The sequence below is a fragment of the Phallusia mammillata genome, chromosome 7, assembly GCF_965637545.1.
Source record: "Phallusia mammillata chromosome 7, kaPhaMamm4.hap1.1, whole genome shotgun sequence".
Classification (NCBI taxonomy): Eukaryota; Metazoa; Chordata; class Ascidiacea; order Phlebobranchia; family Ascidiidae; genus Phallusia; species Phallusia mammillata.
The window spans coordinates 796,609-824,357 of record NC_137258.1 but is presented as its reverse complement, the minus strand read 5'-3'; the positions used below and the strand labels follow the sequence as shown (position 1 = coordinate 824,357).

Genomic DNA, 27,749 nt, shown 5'->3' with positions numbered 1-27,749 from the left:
GGACATGTCTTCCATAAGATGGACTTAGGTACTAGTTAGGGGTAGTTGTTACAAAAACGGTTTTTGACAAAATTGGATTGGCCAGCAGTTGTGTTGTTAGCGACCGATTGATGTCGCTACGAGTCGTGCGTTGCCGAACTTTAAACCCGGCAGTCGAGCCGCTCAGCCGAGGTTCTTTAAATTCAGCTTGTCTGCTGTTCGCCGTGTCGGTGTGTTGAGCCACTCGTCAACAAGGCGCAGAAACAAAGTGCACCATACCAATACTATAGAAGCGTACTGCGTAGCGTTATAAAGTTGAGTGGTTTAGAACCAAAAAGAGTTTGCTGTACTTAATTCTTTCTCTGTAACTTGCAGCTCAGATTAAATACCAGGTAACTATGTCAGACAGTACAACAACCCCAAGTGGAACAAACAGTGTATGCAAAACTTCTATGATATCAGTTCAGCCAAGTGCTGTGTTTAAATTATTTATTCAATCCAAGTGTTATGATTTGATTATATACTATTTCTGTTTAGTATGAAAATTTTTTAAAGTTTAAGATAGTTAAAAGTAGTAGAAACTTATTTGTGACTGACTTGCTGTTGGATGGTAAAAGCTGCGAAAAAGCACATGCCTGCTTTCCCAGCGCATACCATCATAGATGAATGCAAAGAAAAGATATGGCTTTCTATTAGCTTCCATAATTCTTTTGGCTATTCTTTATAATGGAGTCAAATGGACATTACATGATTTGTCACCGAAATCGGTTGAAATTGACCGGCGACAAACTGTCCATAACTCAGCTTCACAGGAAAAGAATTCCGTATTGTCCAAGCGCATGTTGCGAAGTTTGTCGTCAGTTGTGGAGGAATACTATGACACACTGGAAGATGACACCAGTAATAGCCCAAGCGAAAAGCAGGAAACAAGAAAACATGTTTACAAACATCGCAAGTGTCGAATGGAGACTTGTTTCGATGCTGAACGTTGCCACAAAAAAGGCTTTAAAATTTATGTCTACCCAGACACCGGTGATAAAATATCACAGAACTATAGAAGCATATTGTCGGCATTGCGATTATCAATTTACTTCACAAACAATCCAGAACAAGCTTGCTTGTTTGTGGTGCCTTATGACACGTTAGATCGTGACAAAATTTCTCAAAATTATGTACATAACATTGGTGCCAAAGTTTCAGCTCTAAAATATTGGAACAATGGGAGAAACCACATTATTTTTACTTTGTTTTCTGGTACCTGGCCAGATTATTTGGAGGATGTTGGATTTGACACAGGCGAAGCAATCCTGGCCAAAGCCAGCTTTAGTGACAATTATTACCGACCGGGTTTTGATGTTTCATTGCCCCTTTTTGGAAAAAATCATTTTTCTATGCATGGGCCAAGTGGTACAATGAAGTCTAATTATTTTCCACCACGCAGGAAATATCTTTTGACCTTCAAAGGAAAGCGGTGAGCACCATTTTAAAAGTTTTAATTTAATGCACTTCCAATTTGTCTGAGCTAAACTTAACCAAATCTAGTTGCTTTTTATTTTGCTTTAATAAACGTATTTTTGAATGTCTTTTGTGTTATTTGTTTCAGCTATACCTATGGAATAGGTTCGAGCACAAGAAATGCACTTTACCACATCCATAATGGCGAAGATATTATTATGCTGACAACTTGCAAACATGGCAAACAATGGGAAAGCTTCAGTGATGCCAAATGTGCAGCGGACAATGAAGAATACGACAAGTAAGTTTGGTTTCATACTTGGTGTTAAAAATATTTACTTTCACTATATTGTGTAATTCTTTCTTATGAGTTGCTCCTTCTGGTAGAGTATGGTGGTTTTAATAATACTACCACTGTTGCTCAAGGGTCAGTTTCGTATAAACTATTTATTCACTATAAATATCTGGCTTATGTACACATGTAGGACTTTGGTGGTTCAATATTTATCATTACACTATACAGTTCCATACATCACTTTTGGACAGTTTTATATATTGTAGGAACAAGGATCTAACATCTAGTGTTTGGGGTGTTTTGTTTACATTTGGCTGGTTGAAAAAGAAAAGTTTATCTAATGTTTATATTGACTTTTCTACCTTTGGTTCACAGCTACAGTGATGTGGTTAGGATGATGGAGTATATAGTGATAGGCTTAATATGCTGAAACAAATGTTTTTGAATGGCCAGTCTTTTACATGACTATCGTATGTTGAGGTGAACTGTTGAGTGTAGGATGCTGGTTTTAATTGGCACTAGACAGAAAACGCTTCATCCAACCACAAACAGTGGACATGTAACTTGAGAATGGTGATTGAGTTGCACTGGTTTCCGTCAACTTAGTAACTTAATGTTTCAATTTACAACAAGCCATTTTTAAAGCTATAATATTGTTGGAGGAAGTTACATGTATGATTTTTATTCTAGCAACAAGATTGTGCTTTAAAACTCTTCTTTTTATGAAGCTTAGGTTTCAAAATGTTTTTTTTTGCTGTCAAAATGGGCCACAACACAAATGATTGACATGAGGAAATTCATAAGGTTATGACTTTTTAAAGGTTCACATCAACCTACAGTCCTGTGATTTCAGAGGGCAGCTATAGGACTTGTGGGCAGTTTGATGTTAAGTGTTCAATGAGAAACTAAAAACGTCCTATTTCCGACAAGCTTTATATTGCGCTGACAAAAGCTGACCCAATGCCCACATTGTTCTATTGTTTTCTCCATAGCACCGGGCCTTTCTGGCCAACGCAGTGGATTTACATCAGGCCTCCTTGAGGGGGAGGCCTTAATTGTGAGTGACATCGACTATTGCTTGATGTTGTAAGAAATTGCGAAGTTTTGTTTCACCATAACAAGCACCAAAGACCCTGGTACACTTATTTTCGTGCGTTTTTGCGCTAATGCATCGACGTGTCTGCCAAAAATAGAACATGACACTTTGCACTCTAAGTAGATTGGTGTCACGTTACAACTCAACGAGTTCTTGATTACTCAAGAAAAGTTAAGTTTTAACGTAGCTTGTTTTTTGTTTAAATGGCCGCAAATAACCTATCTTTTGGAAACCTAAAAACGTACAAAGATTGGGATAAAAATGATGCCCATATTAGTTACAGTGTATAAGTCGGATGGTAATTGCAAATTCTACATAATTGGTTGAGTTAATAGTGAAAGTGGATCCATTGACAACTTTCACATTTTGAAGTGAATTTTTGTGGTCGGAGTCCGCGCCTGTTAATCTCACGAAACAGTCGTCGGGCCGGAAGCGTCTGACCGCCTCGCCAGTCTCGGCGTCGACTTCAATACGTCGCACCTCAAGATCAAAACACTTACCGAGTTAATTTACAAACTTTTTGGGGGGCGCTATTTGGTGGTTATGTGTGAGTGTGACCAAATCTTCTTAAAATGAATCAGGTGTGTGTAGTAGAGGGTGCTGTACAGTAACTTTTGTTCAAAAATGTGTTTTAGGGATAAATGTCGGAATAAAGTTGGCTGTGAACGACTCAAGCTAATGGTGCTTCACTAATATGATTTATATTGGCAGGTCCTTCACAATTTAAGTGCCAAATACGTTGATCGATTTTTAAATTTAATTTACCGTCAGTTTGGTCGACTTCGGTTAGTTTGTTGCTCCTGTTTGAATTATACCTGATACCTCAATGTTTTGGTCAAAACAGGTGAAATGTAACCCACTTTAACCGTTGCTGGTTTAACCCTGACAAGCCAACGGTTTAAAATAGCCACACACGCCAGTGCGCCACTGCGCCACTGTAAAAAAAGTTTGTTGAACAATGATTTGCAATAAACTCGATATGTTTCGTGGCGAATTCCAATGCTTATGTAGAGGTCAATCCCGTTGTGTTTTGACACTGGCACCACTGGTTGTGCCTTCTTGCAGGGTCATGTTTACAAACAGTTTGAGCCGCGCACTCTAATCCCCGCTGACTTTGCTCGCTTGACATTATTCCTCGGCGATTGACCGGGAATAGTTATTCGATTGCCGGCTTAACCCATTCAAGTTGGCCGGCTAGTTTTTATTGAGACTCAATTATGTCACTCGTCCCAGTAAGTAGCTCGGCTGGAGACTGGTTAACGTCGTGAAACATAACATTGAAACACCCCGACATAGGATTGTCGAATTGTTCTCGTAAACTAGTTTCTTTTCCCACACTGTAATTGTACACTTGACTTGCTTTTGTTTTATTATGCAACATGATCCAGTGGTATCCTTGTTCTTTTCGCATCGCCATAATTCCTCCAGATGTGATTATTACTTGAACAGCCACCAAGCAAGCTTTTTACAATAACTTATACATGCGTTAAAGTCTGTTTAAAACCACGGTACACAGAACATACAATGCGGGTGAATTAAGTTGCTAAGCTGCCTTCCCCTAATAAATACATCATTATGTGTGGCTAATATTATAAAATGCGACGCTGTATTGACGTTTTAAATCGATGTAAATGAAGAAATAATGGAGAAATGATTGCCAAACAGACTTCGTAAAAAGCCAATAAATGAGAAACTGCGTGGGGTCGCATCCCTTGTGAATTCAACCGATCAATATGGCAATGCCAGTTCTTTCATTCAGTAGCATTGAATTAGGTTTGAAGGGGTGAATGATTGAAACACTAGGCCAGTTGCCAATGTCCAGTTTGGACAAAGTTCTCACGTTTCAGGCGGGATTTCTCAATTTGGCATTTTTCCATATCAATAAGAGCGTCACTGATGCACCATACACTTACTGGAGGTTAGCGCGAACTAATCCCACTTCACTACCACGTATGTTTGATGATTACTGGGTGGCCCGACCTCTTACACCAGTGCGTGCTGCCTGTCGCTGCTGACATTGTTGTATTACAGAAGTTCCCTTTATCTTCAGGTTGTCTGTAGTTTCAGTTGCTGTTTGAAGTGCGTCATGTTGATAAAAATCCGAACCTTACTTTCCTGCAACTAACGCAGCACTATGTAGGGTTCTATTTTTTATCTCATTTTTAATATGTTGGGCCAAGAAGGGGGACAAACAGGCATCAATTTTGGCAAATGCTCATGCTGTCATTACTAAAATAATGTGGTAATTTTCGGTGCTATTAAATCATCTCGGATTTTGCTTGTTTTTGCGACTACATTTTTCGCAAGACTGACTTCCGATTTGCAAAGATAACTAAACTGAGCAACAACACAACTGTTTATGCCTGCAGTGGTTCACCACTAATGCAGTGGTTCACCACTAAAATAAGGCATTAAAACGTTCGATTTTATCATGAGAGACGAGGTCGGTGAGCTTCAGTGACCCCTTTCTCCTACACCTTATCTGTCGAAAATTTATTTATTCCCCATAAAGTACTTTGGCCCGACGTCCAAGCAGCGGACAACATAATAGCAGCGGTTCATCTTGTTATTTAAACCTGTATGAGGTGATGATTGTCGTGTTTTAGGAACCGTTCCTCTCCATTTTGCTTTTGCCGAAATTTGTCACGACCGTACGTGCTTATCGTAACACGAATCGTCTGCCGTTCCTTGTCGCCCCGCTATATCGGGTTGCAACATCAAACACCAACACCTACTAACGACAACTTTCCAATATTTTGCACGGTGTGCCTAGACCAGTGTTCACCCAGGCAAATTTGTGATTATCATTTGAATACCATCCAATTCATATGCCAATGTACCCATTTCGGAATGTGATCGTCACGCTTCATCGGTGCGTGACCTCCAAGTTTATGTGCCTTGAGCGTTTACTCACTTTCCCGATACCGTCGGGTTCGATCCACCTTATCTCTTACTAGATGACGTCGGTGTAGATAACACGGCTGTAATGTTGAGTTGTGTTTGCCCCATCTGTAATGTGCATGACGTCAGATCTTTCAGGACAAAGGTGGCAGGGAATCGTTTTTGTGGCTTGCTTGCCTGTCTCTGTTTGTTCGGTTGTGCCCCAGTCGCTGCCAAATCATACCATCGGCACGAACGCTCAACACATGCCTTACTTACCAACCAACGTGGTTTCCCGTCTATTTTTTGCTTTACTGTTAAAGTTTAAACACTGAGATTGGGCAATATTTATTTCAAAACGAAAAGTTTTTGTCACATTGTGTTCTTGTGTGCCTACTGCCTAGTTAAAAGACAATAATCTCACTGTAACTCTATGTCCCCAAAACAAGGGTTTGATCCACAAAGTCGGTGCCCTACAGGCTTTTTGGTAGAGCTTACATACAACGTTCACACACACACACACACACACACACACTTTACCATCTCAACCACATGTGTGTTTTGTGGCGGTCCTCAACTACGCAGCAACCCTGTCAACTTTTCTACTCATTGTCAACTTTCATTGATGCCATTAGGCGAAATATATATATTCCATTTCATTCATTGACGGATTTCGTAACTTGGAAAATGCTTTCCATTCTCAGTTATACAATTAAATAAACGGTGATCGTCGATGACCATGTTGCCTGTTGAAGGGTTAGATACTGTTCAGTTCAAATACTCTCAGTTTCTACTCATTGCCGGATCTAAGCCAACTGTTACAAGGTTAAAGGTTGACGCAGTCTGTATAGTTCCCAGGGGATTCAGCATCAGCCTGTAAGCTGGCTCCCCGCAATCCCACTTTGCTTTGATGGTTCGTAAATCACATCTGTCGATTGTTTTGTCAAAGTTTCTTGAAACTAAGAGCTAATATTTTGTGTAGAAATAGAAACATGTATTTTGCACTGATTCTAACCAGGTTTTGTTTTACATACAGTGTTCAAAATGCGACTGTGAAACTGTTGATAAGTCCGTGGCTTGGTTGGCTTTGCAACCGTGTCCAGCCACCTGCTCTGCCAAGTTTACTTTGTAGATGAACGTTTACGGTTAATTTACTGGATTTTAACATACCTTTAAACCTTACTGGTCTGCTCAAGCCATGCGTTTTATTTTTCTGTATTTGTGATTTGTTCTTTACGTGCTTGCAGCTGTCTAATGAGTCACCAGTACCACGCACCGGCCTAGGGCGGTTGTTACATTAAACGTAGTGGTTTTGGTCAAATCATTTTTGGAAATTTTGTAGTTTCTCTCTCAATTCACAGAATTTAATCAAATGACTCATATTTTAGCGTTGTTAAATGTTTCAAGTTTTCATTCAGCACAATCCAACACGCCCAGACATAGCTTACCTCTATGCAAACACACGATCGTACATTTCACCCCCCTCACGTAGACAACACCCTGAAACAAGACCCCGATTCTCCGCCCCCAGTTTCAGTGACGTCATCCCCCGACTAACCCCGGTTCTTTTGTGTTCCCCACTCGTCGAGTGAGACAGACACGGGCCGCCGTTTTTCGGCTTATCCGACTGACTAGCTGCGGACGGACACAATAACACTACTTAACGTTACACGCTCCCTCGTTTTTCGGTGTCGGCTTCCAACGGAGTCCTTAACACACCACGTTAGGACTCCGTTGACCATCGGTGCACCGACGCGTCTTCTACCACGTGACCCATCTAATCTACTTTAAGTCTATGCGGTCTTAAAACACCAACTCCATAGTTGCAAGCTAATCACGCGAAAATGACTCAAGTCTGCCCGAAGAGTAAGAAAACTGTCGTAGTTGTTTACTAATCAGCAAATCAACTTTTTGTGAATTGTATTTTCATAATAATTTGCAGACACATAATGTGATTTTCCAATCAACCTATACGTTTTGTATTGTTGCAGTATGTAGTCGTTCACCACAAAACAGTACACCATGTTCTAGTTATTCTGTCACAATCACCCCTGCTTATGACTTATATACATGGCTTTTGTCTAGTTGATCTGCACTAATTTTGCATGTGTGTGCGTTAATGTATGCGAGACACGCAAAAGTAGCTACGGCTTGTTTGTTTTCGTTAACCCCGGCCCGTATCTAAACATTGGTGAGTGGACTTCTCTTAGTTGACATAGCAGCGGTGTAAGAGTGGACAGCACTTGTTCATAGTGAGTCGTACACGTCGCCCACTACTTACACAGTCAGGTTACCAGTTGATCTTCCCATTGTTTGTTTAACTACGCAACGGTCTGATCACCTGCAGTAGTCCAACGTACACAGTGTTAATGTTTAATATGTTCTTGTCGATAGTTTGCTGTGTCTGCTCCACGCTTGTTAGATGGGAAACATTTCATCCGTATCATTTTACTGCTGCCCGCTGACATCTCTTGGTGTAAATAGACAAAGGTCATTTGGTACCTTTGTTGGTTATGTAATTGCCTTCTTCTGCTCTTGAAATTTGAAATACGTCAGTCGGCGGTGCATCTGGGACCAATGACTTAGTTAATACACGATGCCATGAGGTGAAATAAATATATATATTCCACGACATTTATCGTCAGATTTCGTTACTAGGAAAATACTTTTTATTCTTACTCAGGTAATAAACTACGCTTTTTGAAGATAATACGTATTTGATACAAATGACCAAATACATTAGTAGATACATTATGTGGTCTTAAAGTCTGGGTGTTTCGCTTTAAAGCTTGTTCCTTACTTGTGAACAACTGCAGCATGAGTTAATATCAGTGGCCAAGTCCTTGTGGTCAAGCACCGGCTTTGGCTCGGTCATTTGCCACAAACACTCGACATAATGACTGAAGGCAATAGGCGGACAATTTGTAAAAACAACTTCTTCCATGGGTCGTGCCACAAACAGCCTTTAACTTCTACAGGTCATTGCTAATGATATCCTATATACCGCACGTCGTGTGTTTAAGCTTCGGAAAATCGAACAGTTACAGTGCAGCGCTTTACTTCTGTTGTTTCTGCACCTCTCTCACTCCAGACAAGAATCTCTTTAGCTCTAGTTGAGTGGGTTTTGAATTTGGGATCGTAAACTTGTATTCAAGGTTGACTGATTGGTGCTAATGCGTTGCTAATGTGCGAAGTAACCACTTGCTCTGGAACAAGCTCCATACAATCCTCCTCCTGCCCTGCTTCCGCTTAGGACACCACCTCTTACTGTATCGGCCGATATCATTGGCATTATGCGCTCATCATTCGCAATGTAATGAATTTGTACTACGCGCATTCAGTGTTATTTACCCTGATGACGGCGGCCTGCATAGGACATCGAAACGTCGGTGCAAAAATGCAATTGCCAAAAGAGCTCTATAAAGTTGGTAATAAAGATTTGTTACAACCAAGCTGCTTTTGGGACTTGTTTTAGGACAATCACGTTTGTGGAACCGCAGCATATTTTAATGGCAACTTACATTTAAATTTTAAATTTTGTCTGTTTGCAGATGGGACTACCAAGCGTTGCTGCACAACTCAACATTCTGCATGACTCCGCGCGGTCGCCGTCTTGGCTCGTTTCGATTTCTGGAATCTTTGCAAACCGCCTGTGTTCCGGTGGTTCTGGCCAACGGATGGATGCTTCCTTTCGCCGAGGTGCTGGACTGGCCCAAGGCGAGTTTGGTGTGGGACGAAAGGTTACTTCTACAGGTGAGTTCAATGCGAGACTGAATTCCGTATGTTTAGTATACTGTCGTAGTCCTTGCTTCACAGCGCAAGTTTTAGGGGCAAGGTTAGACTGTCGAGCCTGTGTACTTAAACGTGTAATTATCATACAACAACTTCAAATTAAAGCGAAGTTGAAAACACTACGGTTTAAAAAAAATCACGCAAAGTTGCCATGGTGGAGACTTGTATATTGTGTTAAAAACGTGGTTTTCTAACCCTCAGGTCCCAAACACACTAAGGGATATCTGCGACGAAACGATCATGGAATACAGACAACAATCACAGTTTTTGTGGAACACTTACTTCTCATCGGTGGAAAACATGGTTCAAACAACATTAGAGGTGTGTTAGCTACTTTAATTCAAATAGGTTTGTCGGCCTTTTCACACTGCGGTTAAAATCCTGGGAAAAATCATCCCTCCACGTTCTTATGGTTTGTAAAAACGACTCCAGTTTTAATGAAGTCGATAAAAGACCGCATCTTGCACGATGTTGGTTTAATTTAACATCGTCTATAGAATTTGTGGTCCATAAGCGAAGAACGAAAGTGTTTTTAATCCTAAAAATTAGCAACTTGTCAAAAAGTGTTGGAAACCAATGTATTGAATGTTGCCACAAAAGGGAATTTGCATTTAAGATTGGAATGCGCCTTTGCTGTGCATTTTTGATTGTGACCATTTTTGAATTTTGAACTGCTAAAGTTAATTAATGGTGAAAGCATTTCTGGTGAAGCAGTAATTTTTCCTTGTGTCTCGGCATCAAATAGCACCCCTTCTGTAATCAGGAGTTATGATGTCCAAGTTTAACGATGTAACACTTCCCATGTCGTAAAGCAATGTCCTATATAGGAAACCTATGTGGTTGAGATTGTTCCTGTGTTGTCATGTGGTAACCCGCATATGTTCTTACCGCTCATACCCACATATAATGCTCTCACTTACATCAACCCTATACCCATTACTGTACTAAATATATTCTGGAGGTTTCTGTATGGCGAGAGTTTAGAAATCGATTCTCGCAGCTTCTACTGCTTGGCGCACTTCCTGTTGAAATTCGATAAAGGGGAAAATACTTTTACGGGAATGTTAAAGCGTTGAAAGTAAAATAAAAATTTCCACTGAGCAGCGGGAAACCACCCATAACGTAAAGGCTCTGATCAAGGTTGATACTTTCCGCATAGCTGGAATTCAATAACAGTTGGTAACAAAACCTCTTGTGACGTTTTCTTACAGTGTTTTGTGCGACCAGTCAGTCTTTGTAGTAAATGAATGTTTTTTGTAAAACATGTATTTTTGGAAACAACAAAACTCCCGTACGCATGAGCCGGGCGCGTATATATTTCGGCTAAGACTAAATTATATCATTGTTTGTACGGAGAGCAGGGAACAGGAATTTTGTTTGCTATCCCCCAACAACATATGGCACGGTTCAGTTTCTGTGGTCAACCAATTTCCCCACGTTAAACCGTCAGTGACGTAATGTTTGCTCTGTTCAATGCTAAAGTGCCTTTCTCCACACCGCTCAATACCACTTACGTCATTGTCGCTTATGTGCGGAGGCTCTTTGTGACATAATGTTCGTTTTGTCGCTTTGACCCTTTACCGCTACACGACCAACAAAACACACGACAACATTCAAACTACAGAACGGTGTTGTGAAATATTGCAAGTTCTTTCGAGTGAAGATTAAGTATCTCACATAATTGAGAAAATAAATGGTTGAAACGTATGGCCTTCTACGTTTTTGTATTGAAATGTTACCCTAAAATTTTTATGGTTATATGGAAGGAATAACGTAATAAGATTGGGAATAAATTTGGTGAAAATTCTTGGCTTGAAAATAGCTTACCGCAAACAGATGTGCGATTTAATCATCCGGTTGTTGTCCCTTTTCACGGCACACATGGCCAGTTAGGCCCAGCCCAACCATCATACCCGTAACACACATTGTACTATGGGTTAATTATAATTCCACAAATTCCTATCGTTATTCCATCCAATAAATTGTACCAATTATCACAGTCCACGTTACCTAACAGGGTGACTTATTGTTCTCACATTCTGCCCTGCCTAGATTGGCTGTGCTGTTTTAGACTTCATTGAAATTGAAAAACACTTCACCAAAATTGGTGTAATTTACAGCTAGTAAAAGGTGGTACAACCAGCCTCCAAACGTGTTATTGTGTTGAAGGTTTGAACACACACAGGTGAATTAAACCTTTACAAGTTGGATAAGAAGATGCAATTTAAATTTTTCTCCCAAGTTGTGCCGCAAACGAAACCTTATTGTTATGTTTTCTCGAAGTCTTTTAGCTGATTAAAGTGATCGAAACTCGTTTGGTTTCGTACGTGGGACAGGGTTTGAAGGAAACGCTTTGAAATGTGATTCTACATTAAACTTATAATACCAACATGTGGTTTAAGTAGCATTTGTTTGCGGTGTTAAAAAACTTGATGTGATCTAAATTAGACGAGACTGCTTATCAAGTTTAGTGTTGTTATGTGTAAAGTTTTTTTTCTGAACTGAATTTGTTTTGGTTTTTGTATTCATGAACAATCACTACCAAGATTCCCAGAAAGCCACCGTCACCGGTACTATGTACACTGCCTAACAATGCTTTCTATGCATGACTGCCATTAAGTCCACCAAGTCGTAATCTATTAAACTTTATAGATATGCTATTCAAAGCGAACTGAGTTAATAGCTTCATCCTTGGGTGGAATTCTAATCCTTTGTGTCCCTTCATTGTTATGTCAAGACGCGGGTCAGTCGTAAACCCAGCTCATAAATGTTGATGAGGTCGTAAAGGGTCGGCTTAGCACAGTTAGAACTCTTCCCTGTGCTTTGGGATAGTGTCTGCTAGTTCGATGATCATTCCACATTATCATATACCTGCGTCTGTGGTGGATTCTTCACCTACCAAAAGTTAAATGACTAATTCACAGCAATTGTTTGTCTGTGTTTGAGTTTGTCATCCCTTAATGATATGAGTCTGCTTCTACTGCAGTATTGTAAAATTTTTGCTAAGACAACAGCTCCACGTTGTGAAGGTGTATTGATATTATTTAATGTGCTTCCAATTTTTTTCGGAACAAAATTGTTCGTTGGATGTTGCATATGACCAGTTTGGTTTGAAATTATGACCAACAAAACTGCTTGGTTTGAAATGCGAAAGCACTGCTTGGGTAACTGAGTTGGTCAATCATTGCCACACTTTCCCCCAGTGAGTGCCTGTCGTGAATGATTCAGTATATGAACCTCTCATTGAGATACCTTGCCTATATTGATGCTTGATGTCAAGGTGCTTATGTGAATGTCCGTAATAGCAGGGTTGGCGGTTTTTTAGTCACGCTGGGTAGCGACGTTTTATGTTTGCGACGTTAATATCGATTCGAAGCCGATCAGCTATTTCAAATTACCTTACAACTAACAAGAAAAATGCCGTCGTGTAAACATGGTTTAGACCACTGTACATATGTGATAGGTAGGGTTATTAAATATGTTTGCAGTTTAATATCAATGTCTGAGTTTATTGGTACAGAACGAAAAATACATTTACTTTTGTGAATATTCAAAATAACCGTAACGCAATGAAATGCTGTGCGCCTGAAAGTTATTATTATGTGGCCGTTAAAGTGGAAACCAAGTGTGAATTCGCTAATTAGCAATTCACCTATTTTTTACCAATAACCTTACAATGACCCGACAAGTTGTAATTAAATTGCCACTTTAAAATCGCAACGATTAAACATCGGTGTGTGAAATGCGAAGTACGAGTTTGATTTGAAACAAGCGTTTGCAAAAAAGTAATCTTGATTAGGTGCGAACATTGTAAAAATTGAAAATTGTCCAATAAACCTTTTTGATGTGATTATGAAAAAAAATGGTTTGCATATGTTCGTGTTTGAGTTTAACCCCAGATCAGATAAAGTCTTTTTTTCTCGGTCGTATATAAATCATCCATTTGGCGACAGTTTATCGTCTAGACTTGGTGTATAGGCACTTCAGCATACATATTTCATGTCGTGGAATAAAACTAAGCGATTAGAAAACGCTATTCACCGACTTCGCCCCCCTTGTACGGGTTAAATGACGCAATAAAGTGAATGGAGACTGTGGAATGTTAAGTCTTACATGTGAGGTGTGCCTCGACATCCACCAAGACCACCTTTAAGCCGGTTAGCGCTGTGCTGCAACCTTACATTTTGGTGAGTGTGCAAGTCCATCAGTGTGGGTTGCTTGTTACAAGTCGCGTTGTATTTGCGTTTCGGGTGGGTTGGTATTTGTACATCTGATTTGCGGATTTCCAGACGTGTAAAACACATTTAATGATCGGCTTGATGGTGAACCGATTGGTAGAAGAACATTGAAGTATCTATATTTATCATTTAAACTGCAACCTGTATTTACATAGGGTTCGAAAATGAGTTTTAAAAGCAAAAATAAAGTAGGGCTACACTCAAAAATACCATTTTTCATTTGACATCTGACGTGTCCTTCCTATAGTACGTTGCGAACAGCCTGTGTGGATAAAAGCTATACAAAGAAAATTATTTAGGTGAAAAATATTAGGCCAGACAAAGCGTTAAGGGCTCTGCACACCAGACGCGGTTGACGGTGGCGGCTAGCGATGTCAGCGCCGGCGGTTGTTGGCGGATTTTGCGCGTAACGTTTGACGCGACGTTGGCCCTTCACACCGGCAGTGCGGTTGCCGTCGACTACTTTTGTTGCTAAGAAAACTGGGTCAATGTACTTGACATATTGAGTGTTTCTACGTCTTAAGAAAGTTGCTACAAAACTTCGTTTAGTTTATTTTGTGACAAAATATAATGTTGATCATCATTCCACGGTAAAATGTTTCCAAAAACAATTACAACAGCAACATTGGATTAAGTTTACTTCTGTCATTGCTGTTGAAACACACTTTCCTGTTTTACAGACACTTTATGTTTCAAAGTTGGTAATATAATAGCAATAACATAAATGAACACATTTTAGAAAACACAAGATTGCAGAAACGCAAAGAAAACAATCATATAACAACATACAAAAAGCTTAAATGTAAAAAGATACATTTACATTAAACTTGCACATTGTTGCACAATTACAATGATGCTAAATGTTGTCAAATGCGAGAAAAAAACTTGTATTCTTTGGCTTGTGGCATACTTTTCTGAAGTTTGTAACTTCATCAATTTGATCTGTGATGTTGGATGAGGTTTTTATTGGGAATTTGCTTTCCAAGTCTGACAAACATGTCACAAATTCATATCTTGAACTCTATGGAAATATATATGGAACAGTTGATCGGCAGAAACTACATTTTTATTCAAGTATACCAACCTGGAAATTCATATATAACATTTTCTTTTCTTGCCATGAAGTTTATTGAACAGGTGCACTGGAGTTGCTGAATCAGTCATAGACATGTAGATTAGTAAAAGTTCCTACACTTCTGCAACAAATCATAGTTGTTAAAGGAGCAATACATTTAGAACTTATAACAAAACTCACCTACGCATAGGCTCATATGAATAGTGATTCCATCCTGGTAAGATTTCAACAGCAGCACCTCTCTTGTACTTTTCTTTTTGCAAAGTAGTGATTAGATAATTACAAAATCATTTCGAAAAAAACCCAAGACTTAACAAAAAGCTGTGAATAGAAGTTCTTTAAACCACTGGTAAGAAAATTTTAGTATGTTTGTGTTCAGTATTTAATTTCAAACTGTTTAAACGACCATTTCAAACTAATTTACTAAAAACAGACAAAAAACAATTAAAACAAGACAATTTGTACCAATACTATCAGTACTTCATTCTCATTTTCTTGGTAAAAACGATAAAACAACCCACCTACAAACAAAAAGACCTAAATCAAGCAGAAATGTATCTTAAACAAGTCGAGCACCCGCCGAATACCGAGTTTTTCATCCAGCAGTCTAGCGCGGCTGACGGAAAAGTTAAATCCGATTTAACTTTGCCGTCAGCCGTTTCAACCGAGAAAATCACGCCGTCACGGCAAGTCGCTGTCTGGTGTGAATACCCCGTCGCTTGCCGTCGAACGCAAAAACGCGTCGCTATCCGCCAACCGCGTCTGGTGTGAATCTTGCTTAACGTCATGCAAAATATCACTTGTTCAGTGGAGCGTGTCGAGCTTATGAGAACTGTGGCTTGATGGAAAAAAAACGAAACGTATTTGTACATCAGAAGAACATCAGTTTTCAAACTCAAATTATTGTTCAGTTACGTCTTTACTTTTTAATAGTTTAACTATATCGGTGGTTAAGCTTCATGATTGAGATGATATTGTCGGAAACTCACGTTACGCGTTAAAGTTTCTTACAGTATAGAGATAGCTATAGATGGCTGGTTGCAGAGACATTGGTATTGAAGCATTGCAAAGTTGGCATGACATGCATTTTAAGTATATGATAAGTTTGAGATGTGGATCATATTAACACCAAACTTGATAAATTTGTTCAATCCAACGAGCCGTGTGGTAATGCTGACGGCAAGTATTATATTTGTTGTATTTTTTTCACAGATAATTCGCGATCGTGTATTTCCTGCTGAAGCTCGTCCCTCGTTCGTGTGGAACACACCACCAGGGGCGCTTTTCTATCTTCCGTCATACAGCGGTGGATACTCGGAAAGTCCCTTCTACTACAGCTTGCTAGGTATGTTGGGGTTTGCAACCAAATAATTTGTACGTTAAACTTGGTCCAGTTTGGGAAAGGCTGCGTTGAGGCTATGTGGCCCTGGCGCGACGTTCTTAAAATAATCCGGCCTGTTCTGAAACAAGTTTGGTGAATCCTGTACAATGCGGTCTATGGCCTCTCGCTTTGCGATTGAAGCATGTGGACGGGAAAATGGTGTTACAATTAGCATGTTTGTCCCAAACTATTAGTATTCGAAGAATAAAAGACCAATAGTGATCAAAGCCAAATTTTAAGCAAACTATTGAGTGTCAAACCTCTGTTTTCGGTGCTAATCATAAGACTAAATTTTCCGAATAATCGTTTGAATTTTATTTATTTGCACCAAGCTATGTACGTGATTGATTTCTATTAACAGTTAAAATGTCCTCGGATTTTATCTGTTGTAAAATATTGAAAAATATCCGGATTTTTCGGTTGTGGCGACGAACGCCCGGAAGCGCTGTGTTGGATTTGTGGCAAATTACCGATGTTTGCGAGCTTGCGGTGTGTGACGGCATGGACCTTGACATCTGTCGGGTTTGCCACAAAGCTTGTAGACTGTGTTTGCCAACCATGTCGCTAAACCTCGCATAACATGCTGTGAGATGGGTGAAATCGGCTTTAACGTTAAGACGTGCTACCAAAACCTGCACAAAACTGGACAGATATTCAAACTTGGATTAAACAAAACTTCTGATAAACACACTCAGGCTTGTGATGCACCATTGTGTTGTGGTAAAGCACCTCGTACGTGGAGGTATTCCCTATCGGCGTGCGAATACAAGCTTGTCCTTGTGATAACAGCTCATTGTATCTGGTCCTCCTCGTGATGAAACATCCGTGGAATGCGTGTCATGTTGCTAGGCACCGTGTCGCTGGGCAACCGGAATATTCCCGATGCTTTTGCATGTCTATAGTGTTTGGGCGCGAGTTTGCTCAAAGTCGCAAGTTTTACTGGAGGTTGAACGTTAAACTTTCATCTTGGCAACCATGTTTTGTCTCAAACTCTGGTCCCCATAAGTCTTTTAATTCAGCAAACTACCTTCTTCCACGGTGACTTTTTAATATTTTTGCCCCACAAAATAAAGCAGCCATACACAATAGTGTGGTAAATAACTGCTGACCTATGTTGCTGTAAAACTTTACCAGCTACCGCCATTAGTTCGTCAACCGTACGACCGGTTCCTTCAAGGCTACCAACTGTGCTGTTGAGGGCAAAGGTCTTTTTGCGATTATTTGTTTTGTTGGTCATGTCCGAACTTGCTGGTCTGTTCTCAAACTACAGCTTTTGTCTCGTTTTTTTTTCTGTTCCTAAAAATCTGATGAAATCTAATTCAACAACAATGGTTGTAACTAATATGGTACAAATTATCATGACAAAATTTATGTTGATGGTTGATTTTCGCGTGAATGTAAAACTGAGGGCACTTGCAGTGGACATGTCACTTGTATTAACCGTAAAGAAAGTAATACGGCATACCTCTAGTTTGTGTGTGTTTCGAAAAAATATCAGGAAACGTTAATACAGTGGCTGCAGAAACCCTTTCAATGTTCTAATTTCTTCTGCAGTGACACAGAAAATATTCAACTATGCGTCGTGCAGTTAGATCAACAAATACGTTAAATCTTGGTCAAGCCCATCTCTGCATATCAAGAAGCTTAACGTTGTCCAAACAAATTAAGGTTCAGATTTTTGTGCCATGTACAGTAGAAATCTCTCCCTAGCGTTCAACAACAACTCCGCGCCCTGAGATCACATTACTCGTGAAAATGAACGTGGCCTGCTTTACCCGTGCACAGAAACAACACAAACTGACTTGAAGGGAAATGCCTTTCAACAGACGTCGTGCACTAATCTTATTAGCCCTATTTCATCTGTCCTCTGTCAGTACCGACCTCAAAGTCATTCATCTCTCTCCACTTGCCAATCTGCAATCCAATCTTTCTGCGAAACTGCCTTCCCTCTTCACCACAACACACTTACCGAGTTATGAGGCTTCGGTCTTGAGACATTGCCAACTGTATGAATCATCTTAACGCGGTTTTCGGGTTGATGGAAAGTAATCTTTAACAGTTAACAAACTACACATGCCCGTAACGTTTACGTGCACAGACTTAGTATTCATGACAACAAGAGAGTCAATGGTCATAAATTTAAATCACCCAGAATTCCTATTTGCATGCGATGGAAGTTTTTCTATTTTTACTTATGTGCAACGATATGATGTTTTTGTCTCACAACTTCTGAGGTGCAAAACACACCGACACCACACCTGCTGAATGATAACTTTGTTAATTATGTACCTTTGTCAATAAACATGCAAGTTAGTTTTCTTATGTACCGTGTTGTGGAACTATAATCCAACTTTAATTGTACACACTTGTGTCTCATGTGTCAATATATCACAGACTAACTTCCAACTTTTCCTATTTGTGTGTATAGGTACAGAACCGCCTCGCAAGTTTACAGCAGTCATTCAAGCCACCTCTCCTGTCACAAGCTCAGCCGCACCGATAGTGAAGTTGATCAAGTCTTTGCTGCAGACGGTTGCATGTGGACAGGTGGGTGAATTGGATTACCAAACAGTGTACCTTGGTTGGTGCGAAAGCCCAGGCTTTTACAACGCTCCCAAAGAGTCGGGCGGTTTCAGGTTTTGAATTAAATGGCATTTGAAAGCTCTTGAAGCTTCATAAGTACTTTTGAAGTGTGTAGCAGGCAAATAAACCCAGCTAAAACTGCACAATATACTAAAAATATAACTCATTTCTACGCAATGGCGACTCTATAACTTATCATGATGACTTCTTCGGTGTAGGTTCTAAATTAATTTTCTAATATTTTACATAAGTGTAACATCGTCAGGGTGCATTGCGTGGCGGCAAACTACAATGAATAAGTCGAGATGTTTCAACAAACCAATTGAAGTTGAACAAATATTTGGCGCATACTTCCTTCAAACATTTAATGCTTTTTACATTTCGACTAGCCTTGTTGTGGCTGTAAACGCACACTTACCTGAGAGTTCGTCAGCAAACTCATTACACTTACGAATTAACAAACATTCAAACATTTATTGGATAAGTGAAGTGATCAAAAACAGAGCTAAAAGATAGATTGTTCCCAGTCTATTTGCATTCTATTGCAGCCGTTTCAGCATCTACTTTTGTTATCTTTACAATTTATTCACATGTGTCTAGCTCAATGGCAGCTTTTTGATTTAAATAGTAAATATGTTTAAGTAAGAAAAGATTATAAGTAAAAAAAGATCGACAAACTTTTGACAACTGCCAGAAAAAACCCAAAGGGAAAATATTAGGGCTCATTGAGTTGAAAAAGGCCAGCTTTCACAAAACTCACATTGTCACTTCGTCTCCTGGTACCTGATTATTACGCCACAGACTTGAACGGGTTCGGTTTAAACATCCAACCACACTTGTGTATATAACACTCCCTCTAACTTTGAAAGCAGTTCAACAAATATGTGAATGTGACCGAACTATTGTGAAAAACACGTGTTTCTGTGTTCAGAGTAACCCACAAGTACAAATACATCTGGCTTGGGCGTAAGGAACGTGGTATTGACGCTTTTTCATGGCGAGTAAACTAATTTTACGAAGTCTTCGTTTAACCGGTATGGTGCTATGACAGACTACTCGTTGTTTTAAAGAACTTGTAGTTTTCTGACGTTTCGTCCACTAGAACGATAAAGCTTCTACAGACCGAATAAAGTTGAATCGTTGCGAGCGCAAAAACTATATGACAAAAACCAGCGGGAAAATCGATTATACAAAGCAAAGGCTATGTTGAAAACTAATAATCCTAAAAGGTGTCACTTTGCAAATTAACTAATACAGGAATCATCGTGATCCACGATGTGCTCAACATACGATTCCAGTCACATATATTGACATTACTTAGCTGACAAATTCACCACACACTTAAATCAGTATGTATATATCTTATTGCAAACCACTGCGGATATCCATTTCGCGTCATCAGTCCTAAACAGGAAATAAACTAACAACGCAACCTTAAGTTTACAACACAGTTTCTATATCCACATTAAAACAAACAATTGTTCACTTGTAGATCATCATTATATGGCACAGCGGGAGTTCCCCGCCCCCGTCATCACGGTGGAAAGTTTTATCGATGCAACGTGAGGAAATCCCCATTGAGGTGATAGAAGACTCGCCCAAAGTGATCGGCAGGAGGTTTTTTCCCTTCCAGAATATTCGATATCACTCAGTATTGAGTCTGGACGACGATACGACGCTTAATGTTCAAGAGGCAAGTAGATGTAAATTGATGTGTTGGATTGATGGTCGAACGCGTAATTTTACTGAAGGGGACACATATTGTTTCTGCTGGTATTTTTTCATTTTGCTTTCTAACGCTGGATTGTTATACGCGTTTGGTCAAGAAAGAGTGCTTTAATTTTTTTCATATTTGGACAGATGTTAGATATTAATCGGAATTTGATCCCCTTGAAGTTTGACCCCCAAAAACCCAGCGGTTTACCCTCAGGCCCCAAAATGAGAAAACGACTGTACTGACCAAAGTACATGATCAAACGTCCCTTTTCGTGACGTCACACAGATGTGACGCGATTATTAGATCCATCGATTCCCGAGTTTTTTTAATACTTTCCCGAACTCCAGCACTTCTGCGTTTTCCGCCGTTGTGTTATTAGTTTGCGTTGAAACTTTGCAGGCGCTGCAATATATCATCCTGCTTGCACAGATACCAGTTTAACCGCGAACTTTAAGCTAAGCTTGGTTTCCGACGTTTTGCTAATCTGTGCTGCGCTTATCACTGGCCGAAAGTTGGCCGAAAGTCGATGGAACCGATGTCTGTTTGTTTCGTCTACAAACCATTTCACTGTCTGACCGCGTTTGTTTTTCACGCTCCATGACGACCGTATCGTTTCATAGCCAAAAAAACTCTCCTAAATGATGAACTGAAACAGATTGGTATGTTTTTGTTTAAATGTCACCAATAAAAATAACAAGCTCTTACCTTTCAACCTGTCAGATATAAAACGAACCCGCCCCAGAACACCGGTTAGTCAACTATATGCAAATATAGAGTTGCTGAAATCGCATTTTGATCAGGGCACCATCAATAATTCAACGGCGTCGTTGCTCGTTTTGTTGATTAAGTTGTGGTTTTGTGTCTTCCGTCTCAAGTGCAGGCTGTCTGTGACCCAGTACTGGCCTTACTAATGCTCGACACGCATCAACTGGTAAGCCTCGGCCCACGCTGAAACTTACGTAACTCCAAACAGTTTCGTGAGTGCCCAGATTACATCCGCAAACATAGTAGAAAGCATTCTACGCAACCGAATGTCTTAAACAAACCTACGAAAGTCAAGTCGAAAGATATTCCTTCACCTAAAACTAATTGAAGATTAGGGTGTTGCCATTTTCTCAACACAACTAATACAATTACTTTGGTAATTTTAATGGCATCACTAGACAGAGTCACATTGATTGAACAAATGAATGCAAAACCAGTCGGTTGTGTTTATTAAGTTAATTCATTTATATATATATGTATCACTGTTCAAACCCACTCATCTATTCATCGTTATTTTTTTGACCTAAGACTTTACATCAATTTCGTGTTTTGAAGTTCAAGCTCGCTTGGGGAATACAGAATATCGCCTCAAAAGGCCGACTCTTGGCGCAAGGCAATAAATCACTTTGACATTCCATACGCATGTGACGTCACATCTACGTCAGCCCGTTGACGCGATGTTGTATATGGACAAGTATAAATGTTCGACAAATCCGTTCACGCTTTTCCTGGCATTGAACAACCCGTGCACGGGGTCAATCTTTCTTGGAGTAGAGCAGGCGAACCTTTCAGTAGTTTCTCTTTTCAACGCCTCCATTGAAATTTATGCCACAGTTGAATTGCAGTCTGCGTTCATGGAGTGTTTTTGAAAATACTTTTAAGTATTTCTCTTTGATCACAGAAACTCTTTCAGTTATTCACAATACAAGTTCAGCACATTCGTATTCAAATAAAAATAAAGTATATAGTTAATAAACAAATACAGCATATAGCAAACAAGTCAATGTAGAAGTTAACGTCAGCCAAACAGCTCAACGCTAACACAAGGTCAAGTTCTAAACTGAAACACTTTGGCAAACCGCCACATGGCAAAATAAATCAACGTAAATAATTTCACTCATGCATAAAATAAAACACTGATGCATATAAATAAAGGTATGACAACTTAAAGGGTGGACACAATTTATTATAACAGATTGACTACGCGACATTTGCTTTACCAATCAACCCCAAGCATTTAATTTCTTTTCACCCCAGAAACGACGGTACGCGTTTGATGTTCGAATCTGGCTGTTGTTGCTCGTAATTTTCGAGCAAACAAATTAATTGAAATTATTTTTCAGATCGACTTTGCGTTTGAAGTTTGGCGGAACTTTCCCGACCGGATCGTCGGATTTCCAGCCCGAAGTCACTTCTGGGACGTGGCGAAGAAGAGATGGGTTTACACCTCCAAGTGGTCGAACTCATACAGCATGGTTTTAACCGGAGCAGCCTTCGTTCATAGGTATTTATTATCATCTGTGTAACGAGATGCGATTCCAAACTTATCCATATTATTAATTGCTAGCACACAAAGATTCTGTTGTGTGACCACAGCGTGCACATCTAGTGTTGCTCAAAGTGGCCCTCCGTGTACTCAAGGAGGTTGTGTGCATACCCACACATGAAAAAATGCAAAAAGACTTTTCTTCTTGTTTAGTTTTGTTGCAAATGTAGTTTCGACAAAACGCAATATAGTCTTGTGTTTGCTTTCTATCCTGACTTTATTTTCTATTTTCAAAGATATTATTTCAACTTGTACTCGGAGTGGTTACCGGCATCGACTCGCGCCATTGTTGACGACCTGAGTAATTGTGAAGATATCCTCATGAACATGCTCGTTTCTCACGTGACAGGCCGCCCACCAATCAAAGGTAAGCTTCAGAAACCAACCTTCGAATATTACAATCTTGTGGTGATTAGTTAACAATCCCAACCAGTTTCTTACCTTCAAAACCAACCTACTCATGCTGACAATTTTGAACGTGGCAAACCGACCTGGAGGTTATATTTGGGAATCCGCGGTTTTTCTTTTGCGGTTTTATCTTTTGTCGCGGGATTTCGTTTTATTCCCTCGCCATCGAACGCCAAACCCCTGTAGAATTGATAGAAGTGGTTCACCACAGAAATAAAACAGATTTTTCGCTTCGAATGTTCGTTGCCTTGTAATTCGATTATTCAAACCACTGAAGGGAATTCGTCATCCAACTCTGAAATTTATACTTCCGCTGGTGACGTTATTCCCATGTTTTTATGCAGTTATGTCGCTGTTAATGATTTTAACATATTATGTTGGCATAAAACAACTAAATTCAGTTAACAAGTGCAATTACAAAATAATTATTCACATTTAACAGTGACTGTCAAACTGTATTCAAAGTTAATTGTTACCGAAGATCTCATCAACCACATGAAAGTTGCAACTTAAAGTTTTGTTCAACGTCGTTTAGTATTTTTGTCCTGTTTTTATCCTGCGAAAAATTTCGTGATTAGTTGGTCAACATGTCGCTAGCTTAAAGCGTTTAAAAAGACTCTGATTTAAGCAAATTGTCGGAGTACGAATTACAGCATACAATGTCCCCGAAAAAGGTCGAACAAACCTCACTTTTACGCTGCACCACTCAACGCCAAAACCGGCCACCCTGCCCTTTGTTTACATTTCAACCCCGACATATTTATGTACATAACCCCCCGTGCGTGAAACAGCGCCTAAAATCTCGACCACTCCGCTCTCCATGACCTGATGTCTAGAGTATTTTTGGAATTGTGGTATACATGTTCGGTTGGCACAAATATAAAGCCAATGTCTAATGCGTTTTATCTACACGTGACGGAATGTTTTTTGGAATAGTACAGTAAAACTCGAATAACGTATAAGCTTTTGCTGCCAGGCATAATATCAAAATCATAGAGATCTCCCGGCAAAACTTGCGTTTAATTGTTTTCCCTTGTTTATCGTACACTTTACTACGCGCGTATAGTATTATTTACCCTGATGAAGGCGACCTGTATAGGACGTCGAAACGTTGGTAGAAAATACAATTATAATGCATAGAAAACAATCGCGCTTTGTGTGGGACACCGCCACTCTCTTTTCACTGATGTTGCAATCCATAACATGCGCCCATCGCAAGGTGTGGCCCAACATACAATGTGTAGAGCGACAACATTCTTGTCCATTGTCGGTTGCACTCGCCCGCTTTGTCACGAAATTGACCCAGAAATTATTTATACTTTAACACGGTTCATCGCAGCGCTGCACCGAGACTAAAATGTGACGACATTTTTATAACTACGATGATATCGTGTGCATTGGTGCGCGACATTCACGTGGCAAACGTATTTGCGGTTTACGTGGTCCCGAGTGTTGAGTTGCTAATTTGTGAATGACTGAAGCGAAATACCTTTGACCGAAATGTCACTTTTCGTCACTTTCAGTCATAAGTTGTCTGTTGATGATGTAACGTTATTCAAGTCCGCTTTTCAGTTTTCGCCAAGTGCTTTGTTTTTATGTTTTAAATTCTGATAATTTGCAAAGCATGACATAATGAACCTAATTTGAGTAGGGTATTTTGTCCACAATCCTTGTGTCTTGAAGTGGCGATAAATCATTACGATACGATGTAATGTATTCTCGCCAATTGAAACCACTTTACTTTGTCCTGCAATCTTATCTGTCATCCCACTCTACTTTAGATGTTTTTGTGTAGATTGTCTAAATATGCTCCCGGTGCCGAATTTCACCCACAAACCCCAAAACTTTACCCCACCGCGTGCCCCAAGCGCGTTCTGTCCCACCACTTCACACGCGCCGTGTAAATACCCTGCGGTTATCCGATGCCGTACACGCACCGCTCTCTAATCCCAGTAACAACAAGGTGTGCATTGTGTGTTGCAGTTACACAAAAGAAGCATTATAAAGATACAAGTCAGCAAGGCCAAGCTAAACCGGCTCCGGGCGGGGTTGTATCCATGTGGTCCGACCCCCAACACTTCGCCGATCGGCAGACCTGCATGCAAAAGTAAGTCGCATCTACTTTAATCGCTCCACAACTGTGAATTATACGCGTGAACTTCATATTTCATTACTGGGATCTGCCCCGAGGCGTTCTGACATAAATTTTGTATTTTCACTGAGTAGCTAATATGTACAGCATATAAGGCGTACACAGCAGGCACAGTGTACCACCAAAGCTGTGAAGCTCAGTTTGGTAAAGCTGTGAACCCTTAATAGTCTTCTGTCATGGTTCGAATACCTTCCTCGCTCCAGCGAAATCCGGTTTAAATTTTCTAGGTCGGGCGTATTGTGATGGGTTTTGATGTGATTTTATTTCATGTAACTTGGTGTCATTCAATTTAAGTAGATTACAATTAGTAAAACGGAGAAATGATATGAAACAAATCAACATAACTGGCAAACAAACCAATATCATTACTGTTGTCATAGGTTGAAATGTTAGGATGCTTTTAAAACCAAATTAGGTGAATATGTGTCACTTATGCTTCTCAATTTCCAGTATTTGTGTTTATAAGCTGGGCTGTTATCTGGGACAAACAAGATGTTGTGTTTTTTGCTAAAAAGGCAAAATGCTGTTGTCAGTTCAAGATCTATTACTGAAACCGTTCTTGCGTCCATAAAGTGATGTTTATACTTTTTCCGCAGATTTGTCGAATTTTTCGGTTACATGCCCCTGGTGTCGTCTTCAACCAGGATGGATCCGGCATTTTTCAAAGACAACGTTTCGATCAAACGGAAACGTTACCCCAAAATCGAGATATAAACTTCGTCTAATCTAAACAGTCCCTGGCAGATCGAACACCGTGGACCCCATACCTTGTTCAGGGGAATGAGACAACTGACGGAGAATATGAAATATTTTGGTCTGCGATCCAAATGCAAAATCCATTTATGTATTCTTCACATAAAGGAAAGAAAAAGTAACTTTTACACGTATCTAGTGTTTTGAAGTTGAGATGGTACAAGGTGCTACAAAAAATGGAATTTTGAATTTTAAAACCCATAAACTTCTCCATGTATCAAGTCGCATGAAGTTTGAAACAAGTCCGCTAGTTTTGGAACCAACGTTGAGGTGCTGAAACGTCATTTGATCCTCATTTTCTTATTTTCCATTTTTTCTAATCTGCTTGCGCGACTTTTTATTTTTCTACTTCATTTTTTGTGCTGTTTAAATGTGAACCATTGAACATGTATTATAACCTTGCGCATTGGTGCTCAAATTGCTTGTTTCGTTCGCTCGGCAATCCGCTCACCGCCTCCTTTATAATAATTTGTCCTTTACATCCTGTACTTCATCACCGGTGCCTGTAACGTTTGCTGATGCGACATTTCTTACACTGCTGGAGCCTGAAAATCAGAGGCACAAGTTTTTTTGCTTTTTTTTATCCAACTTACGAACTTTGCTTTAACAAACAAAACCTCGCAACAGACTTTGATCCTTGAAGGTTTCATGTTTGCAACATCTTCCTAACTCTCTCAAAAAACAATGGAATTCTGAACGCCAAAAAGACTGGCCTCTGGAAGCCAAACACATTCGAAACAAGATTGATTAATACTGGAACCATTACGCATAAATCTTGTAGAATGTTTCAGCATTTAATTGTATTAGTGTCAACAAACTTTTCATGTCAACTGAACTGAAACATTTCAAATCCACGAATAAGTGGCTTCAGCATGCATCGGAAACAGCAGAAGAAACTCACTACACGTTCTGATGAAATCCTCTCGTTTTTTGGTACTAAGTGTTTAATTCCACGCCATGTCACGTGACCTCCTATCAAGGGGATTTTCTTATTTCATATACAAACAGTTTTACTTTCGTGTGCCACGTGATTTATTTATTGAGTTCAACGCCTCTTTTCGTCTGTATTTTCCCTATTTTATTTAAGGTATCTGCGAGCGTCTGCTTATTCGCCAAGAACGTAGCTGTGTTTCGCATCTGGGCAAACCCAGTCAAGTTTTTGACCAACTTCTCTCCGTCTTACAAGTGATAAATGTTTTTCTACCGAACCGCTTGTAATTTGTCCAATCGGTATGTATTTACAGTATTAGAATTTCACCGTTTTCAAGTTGGCGAAATTTTCCTGCTCGATATTTACAACCTCAAATTGAAACACATTTTTGAAGCTTGAAGAGTTTACCTCATTTTAACAACAAGAGTTGCAAGCATAATTTCAAGTTCAACTCGTTCAGCCTTTGCCAAAAGCACCACGCCCCCGCCCCACCCCCAAAATCCATGCCAACTTGCACAACAGTAGCAGGTACCCGGAAACTTTGTTGCTCAAACAGAGGTTTTGCGCGCATCCTTCGCTTTCGGTGCTTGTTCTGCCTCTCGCCTTCACTTGATCGTGTTTTGTTGTTTTGCCGACTTCGCGCTGAGTAACTTTCCCTTGTACACTCGGTGCGCGCTAATAGATACTTCCCTTGCAAGCGCAA

At 39.9% G+C, this 27,749-nt stretch overlaps 1 protein-coding gene and 1 long non-coding RNA gene across 3 annotated transcripts; one reads left to right on the top strand and one right to left on the bottom strand.

Annotated features, from left to right (window-relative positions):
• The first annotated feature begins 498 nt into the window (after nt 1-498).
• On the top strand, nt 499-27,749 carry LOC145237516 (exostosin-1-like). Its single transcript, XM_080100413.1, has 11 exons — nt 499-1,450; nt 1,583-1,735; nt 9,257-9,458; nt 9,699-9,818; nt 16,023-16,155; nt 18,620-18,738; nt 20,267-20,467; nt 22,600-22,760; nt 23,039-23,169; nt 25,194-25,317; nt 25,959-27,749. The coding sequence occupies exons 1-11, from the start codon at nt 642-644 to the stop codon at nt 26,074-26,076; spliced, it is 2,271 nt and encodes a 756-aa protein (XP_079956539.1). The 5' UTR covers nt 499-641; the 3' UTR covers nt 26,077-27,749.
• On the bottom strand, nt 14,268-15,606 carry LOC145237517 (uncharacterized). 2 transcript variants are annotated; one of them, XR_013862003.1, is made up of 4 exons: nt 15,332-15,606; nt 14,991-15,063; nt 14,820-14,931; nt 14,268-14,756 (listed from the first exon to the last, which is right to left on the bottom strand). It is a non-coding gene; the product is annotated as an uncharacterized LOC145237517 (long non-coding RNA). The 2 variants fall into 2 exon arrangements; XR_013862002.1 differs by lacking the exon at nt 15,332-15,606 and having other exon boundaries at nt 14,991-15,303.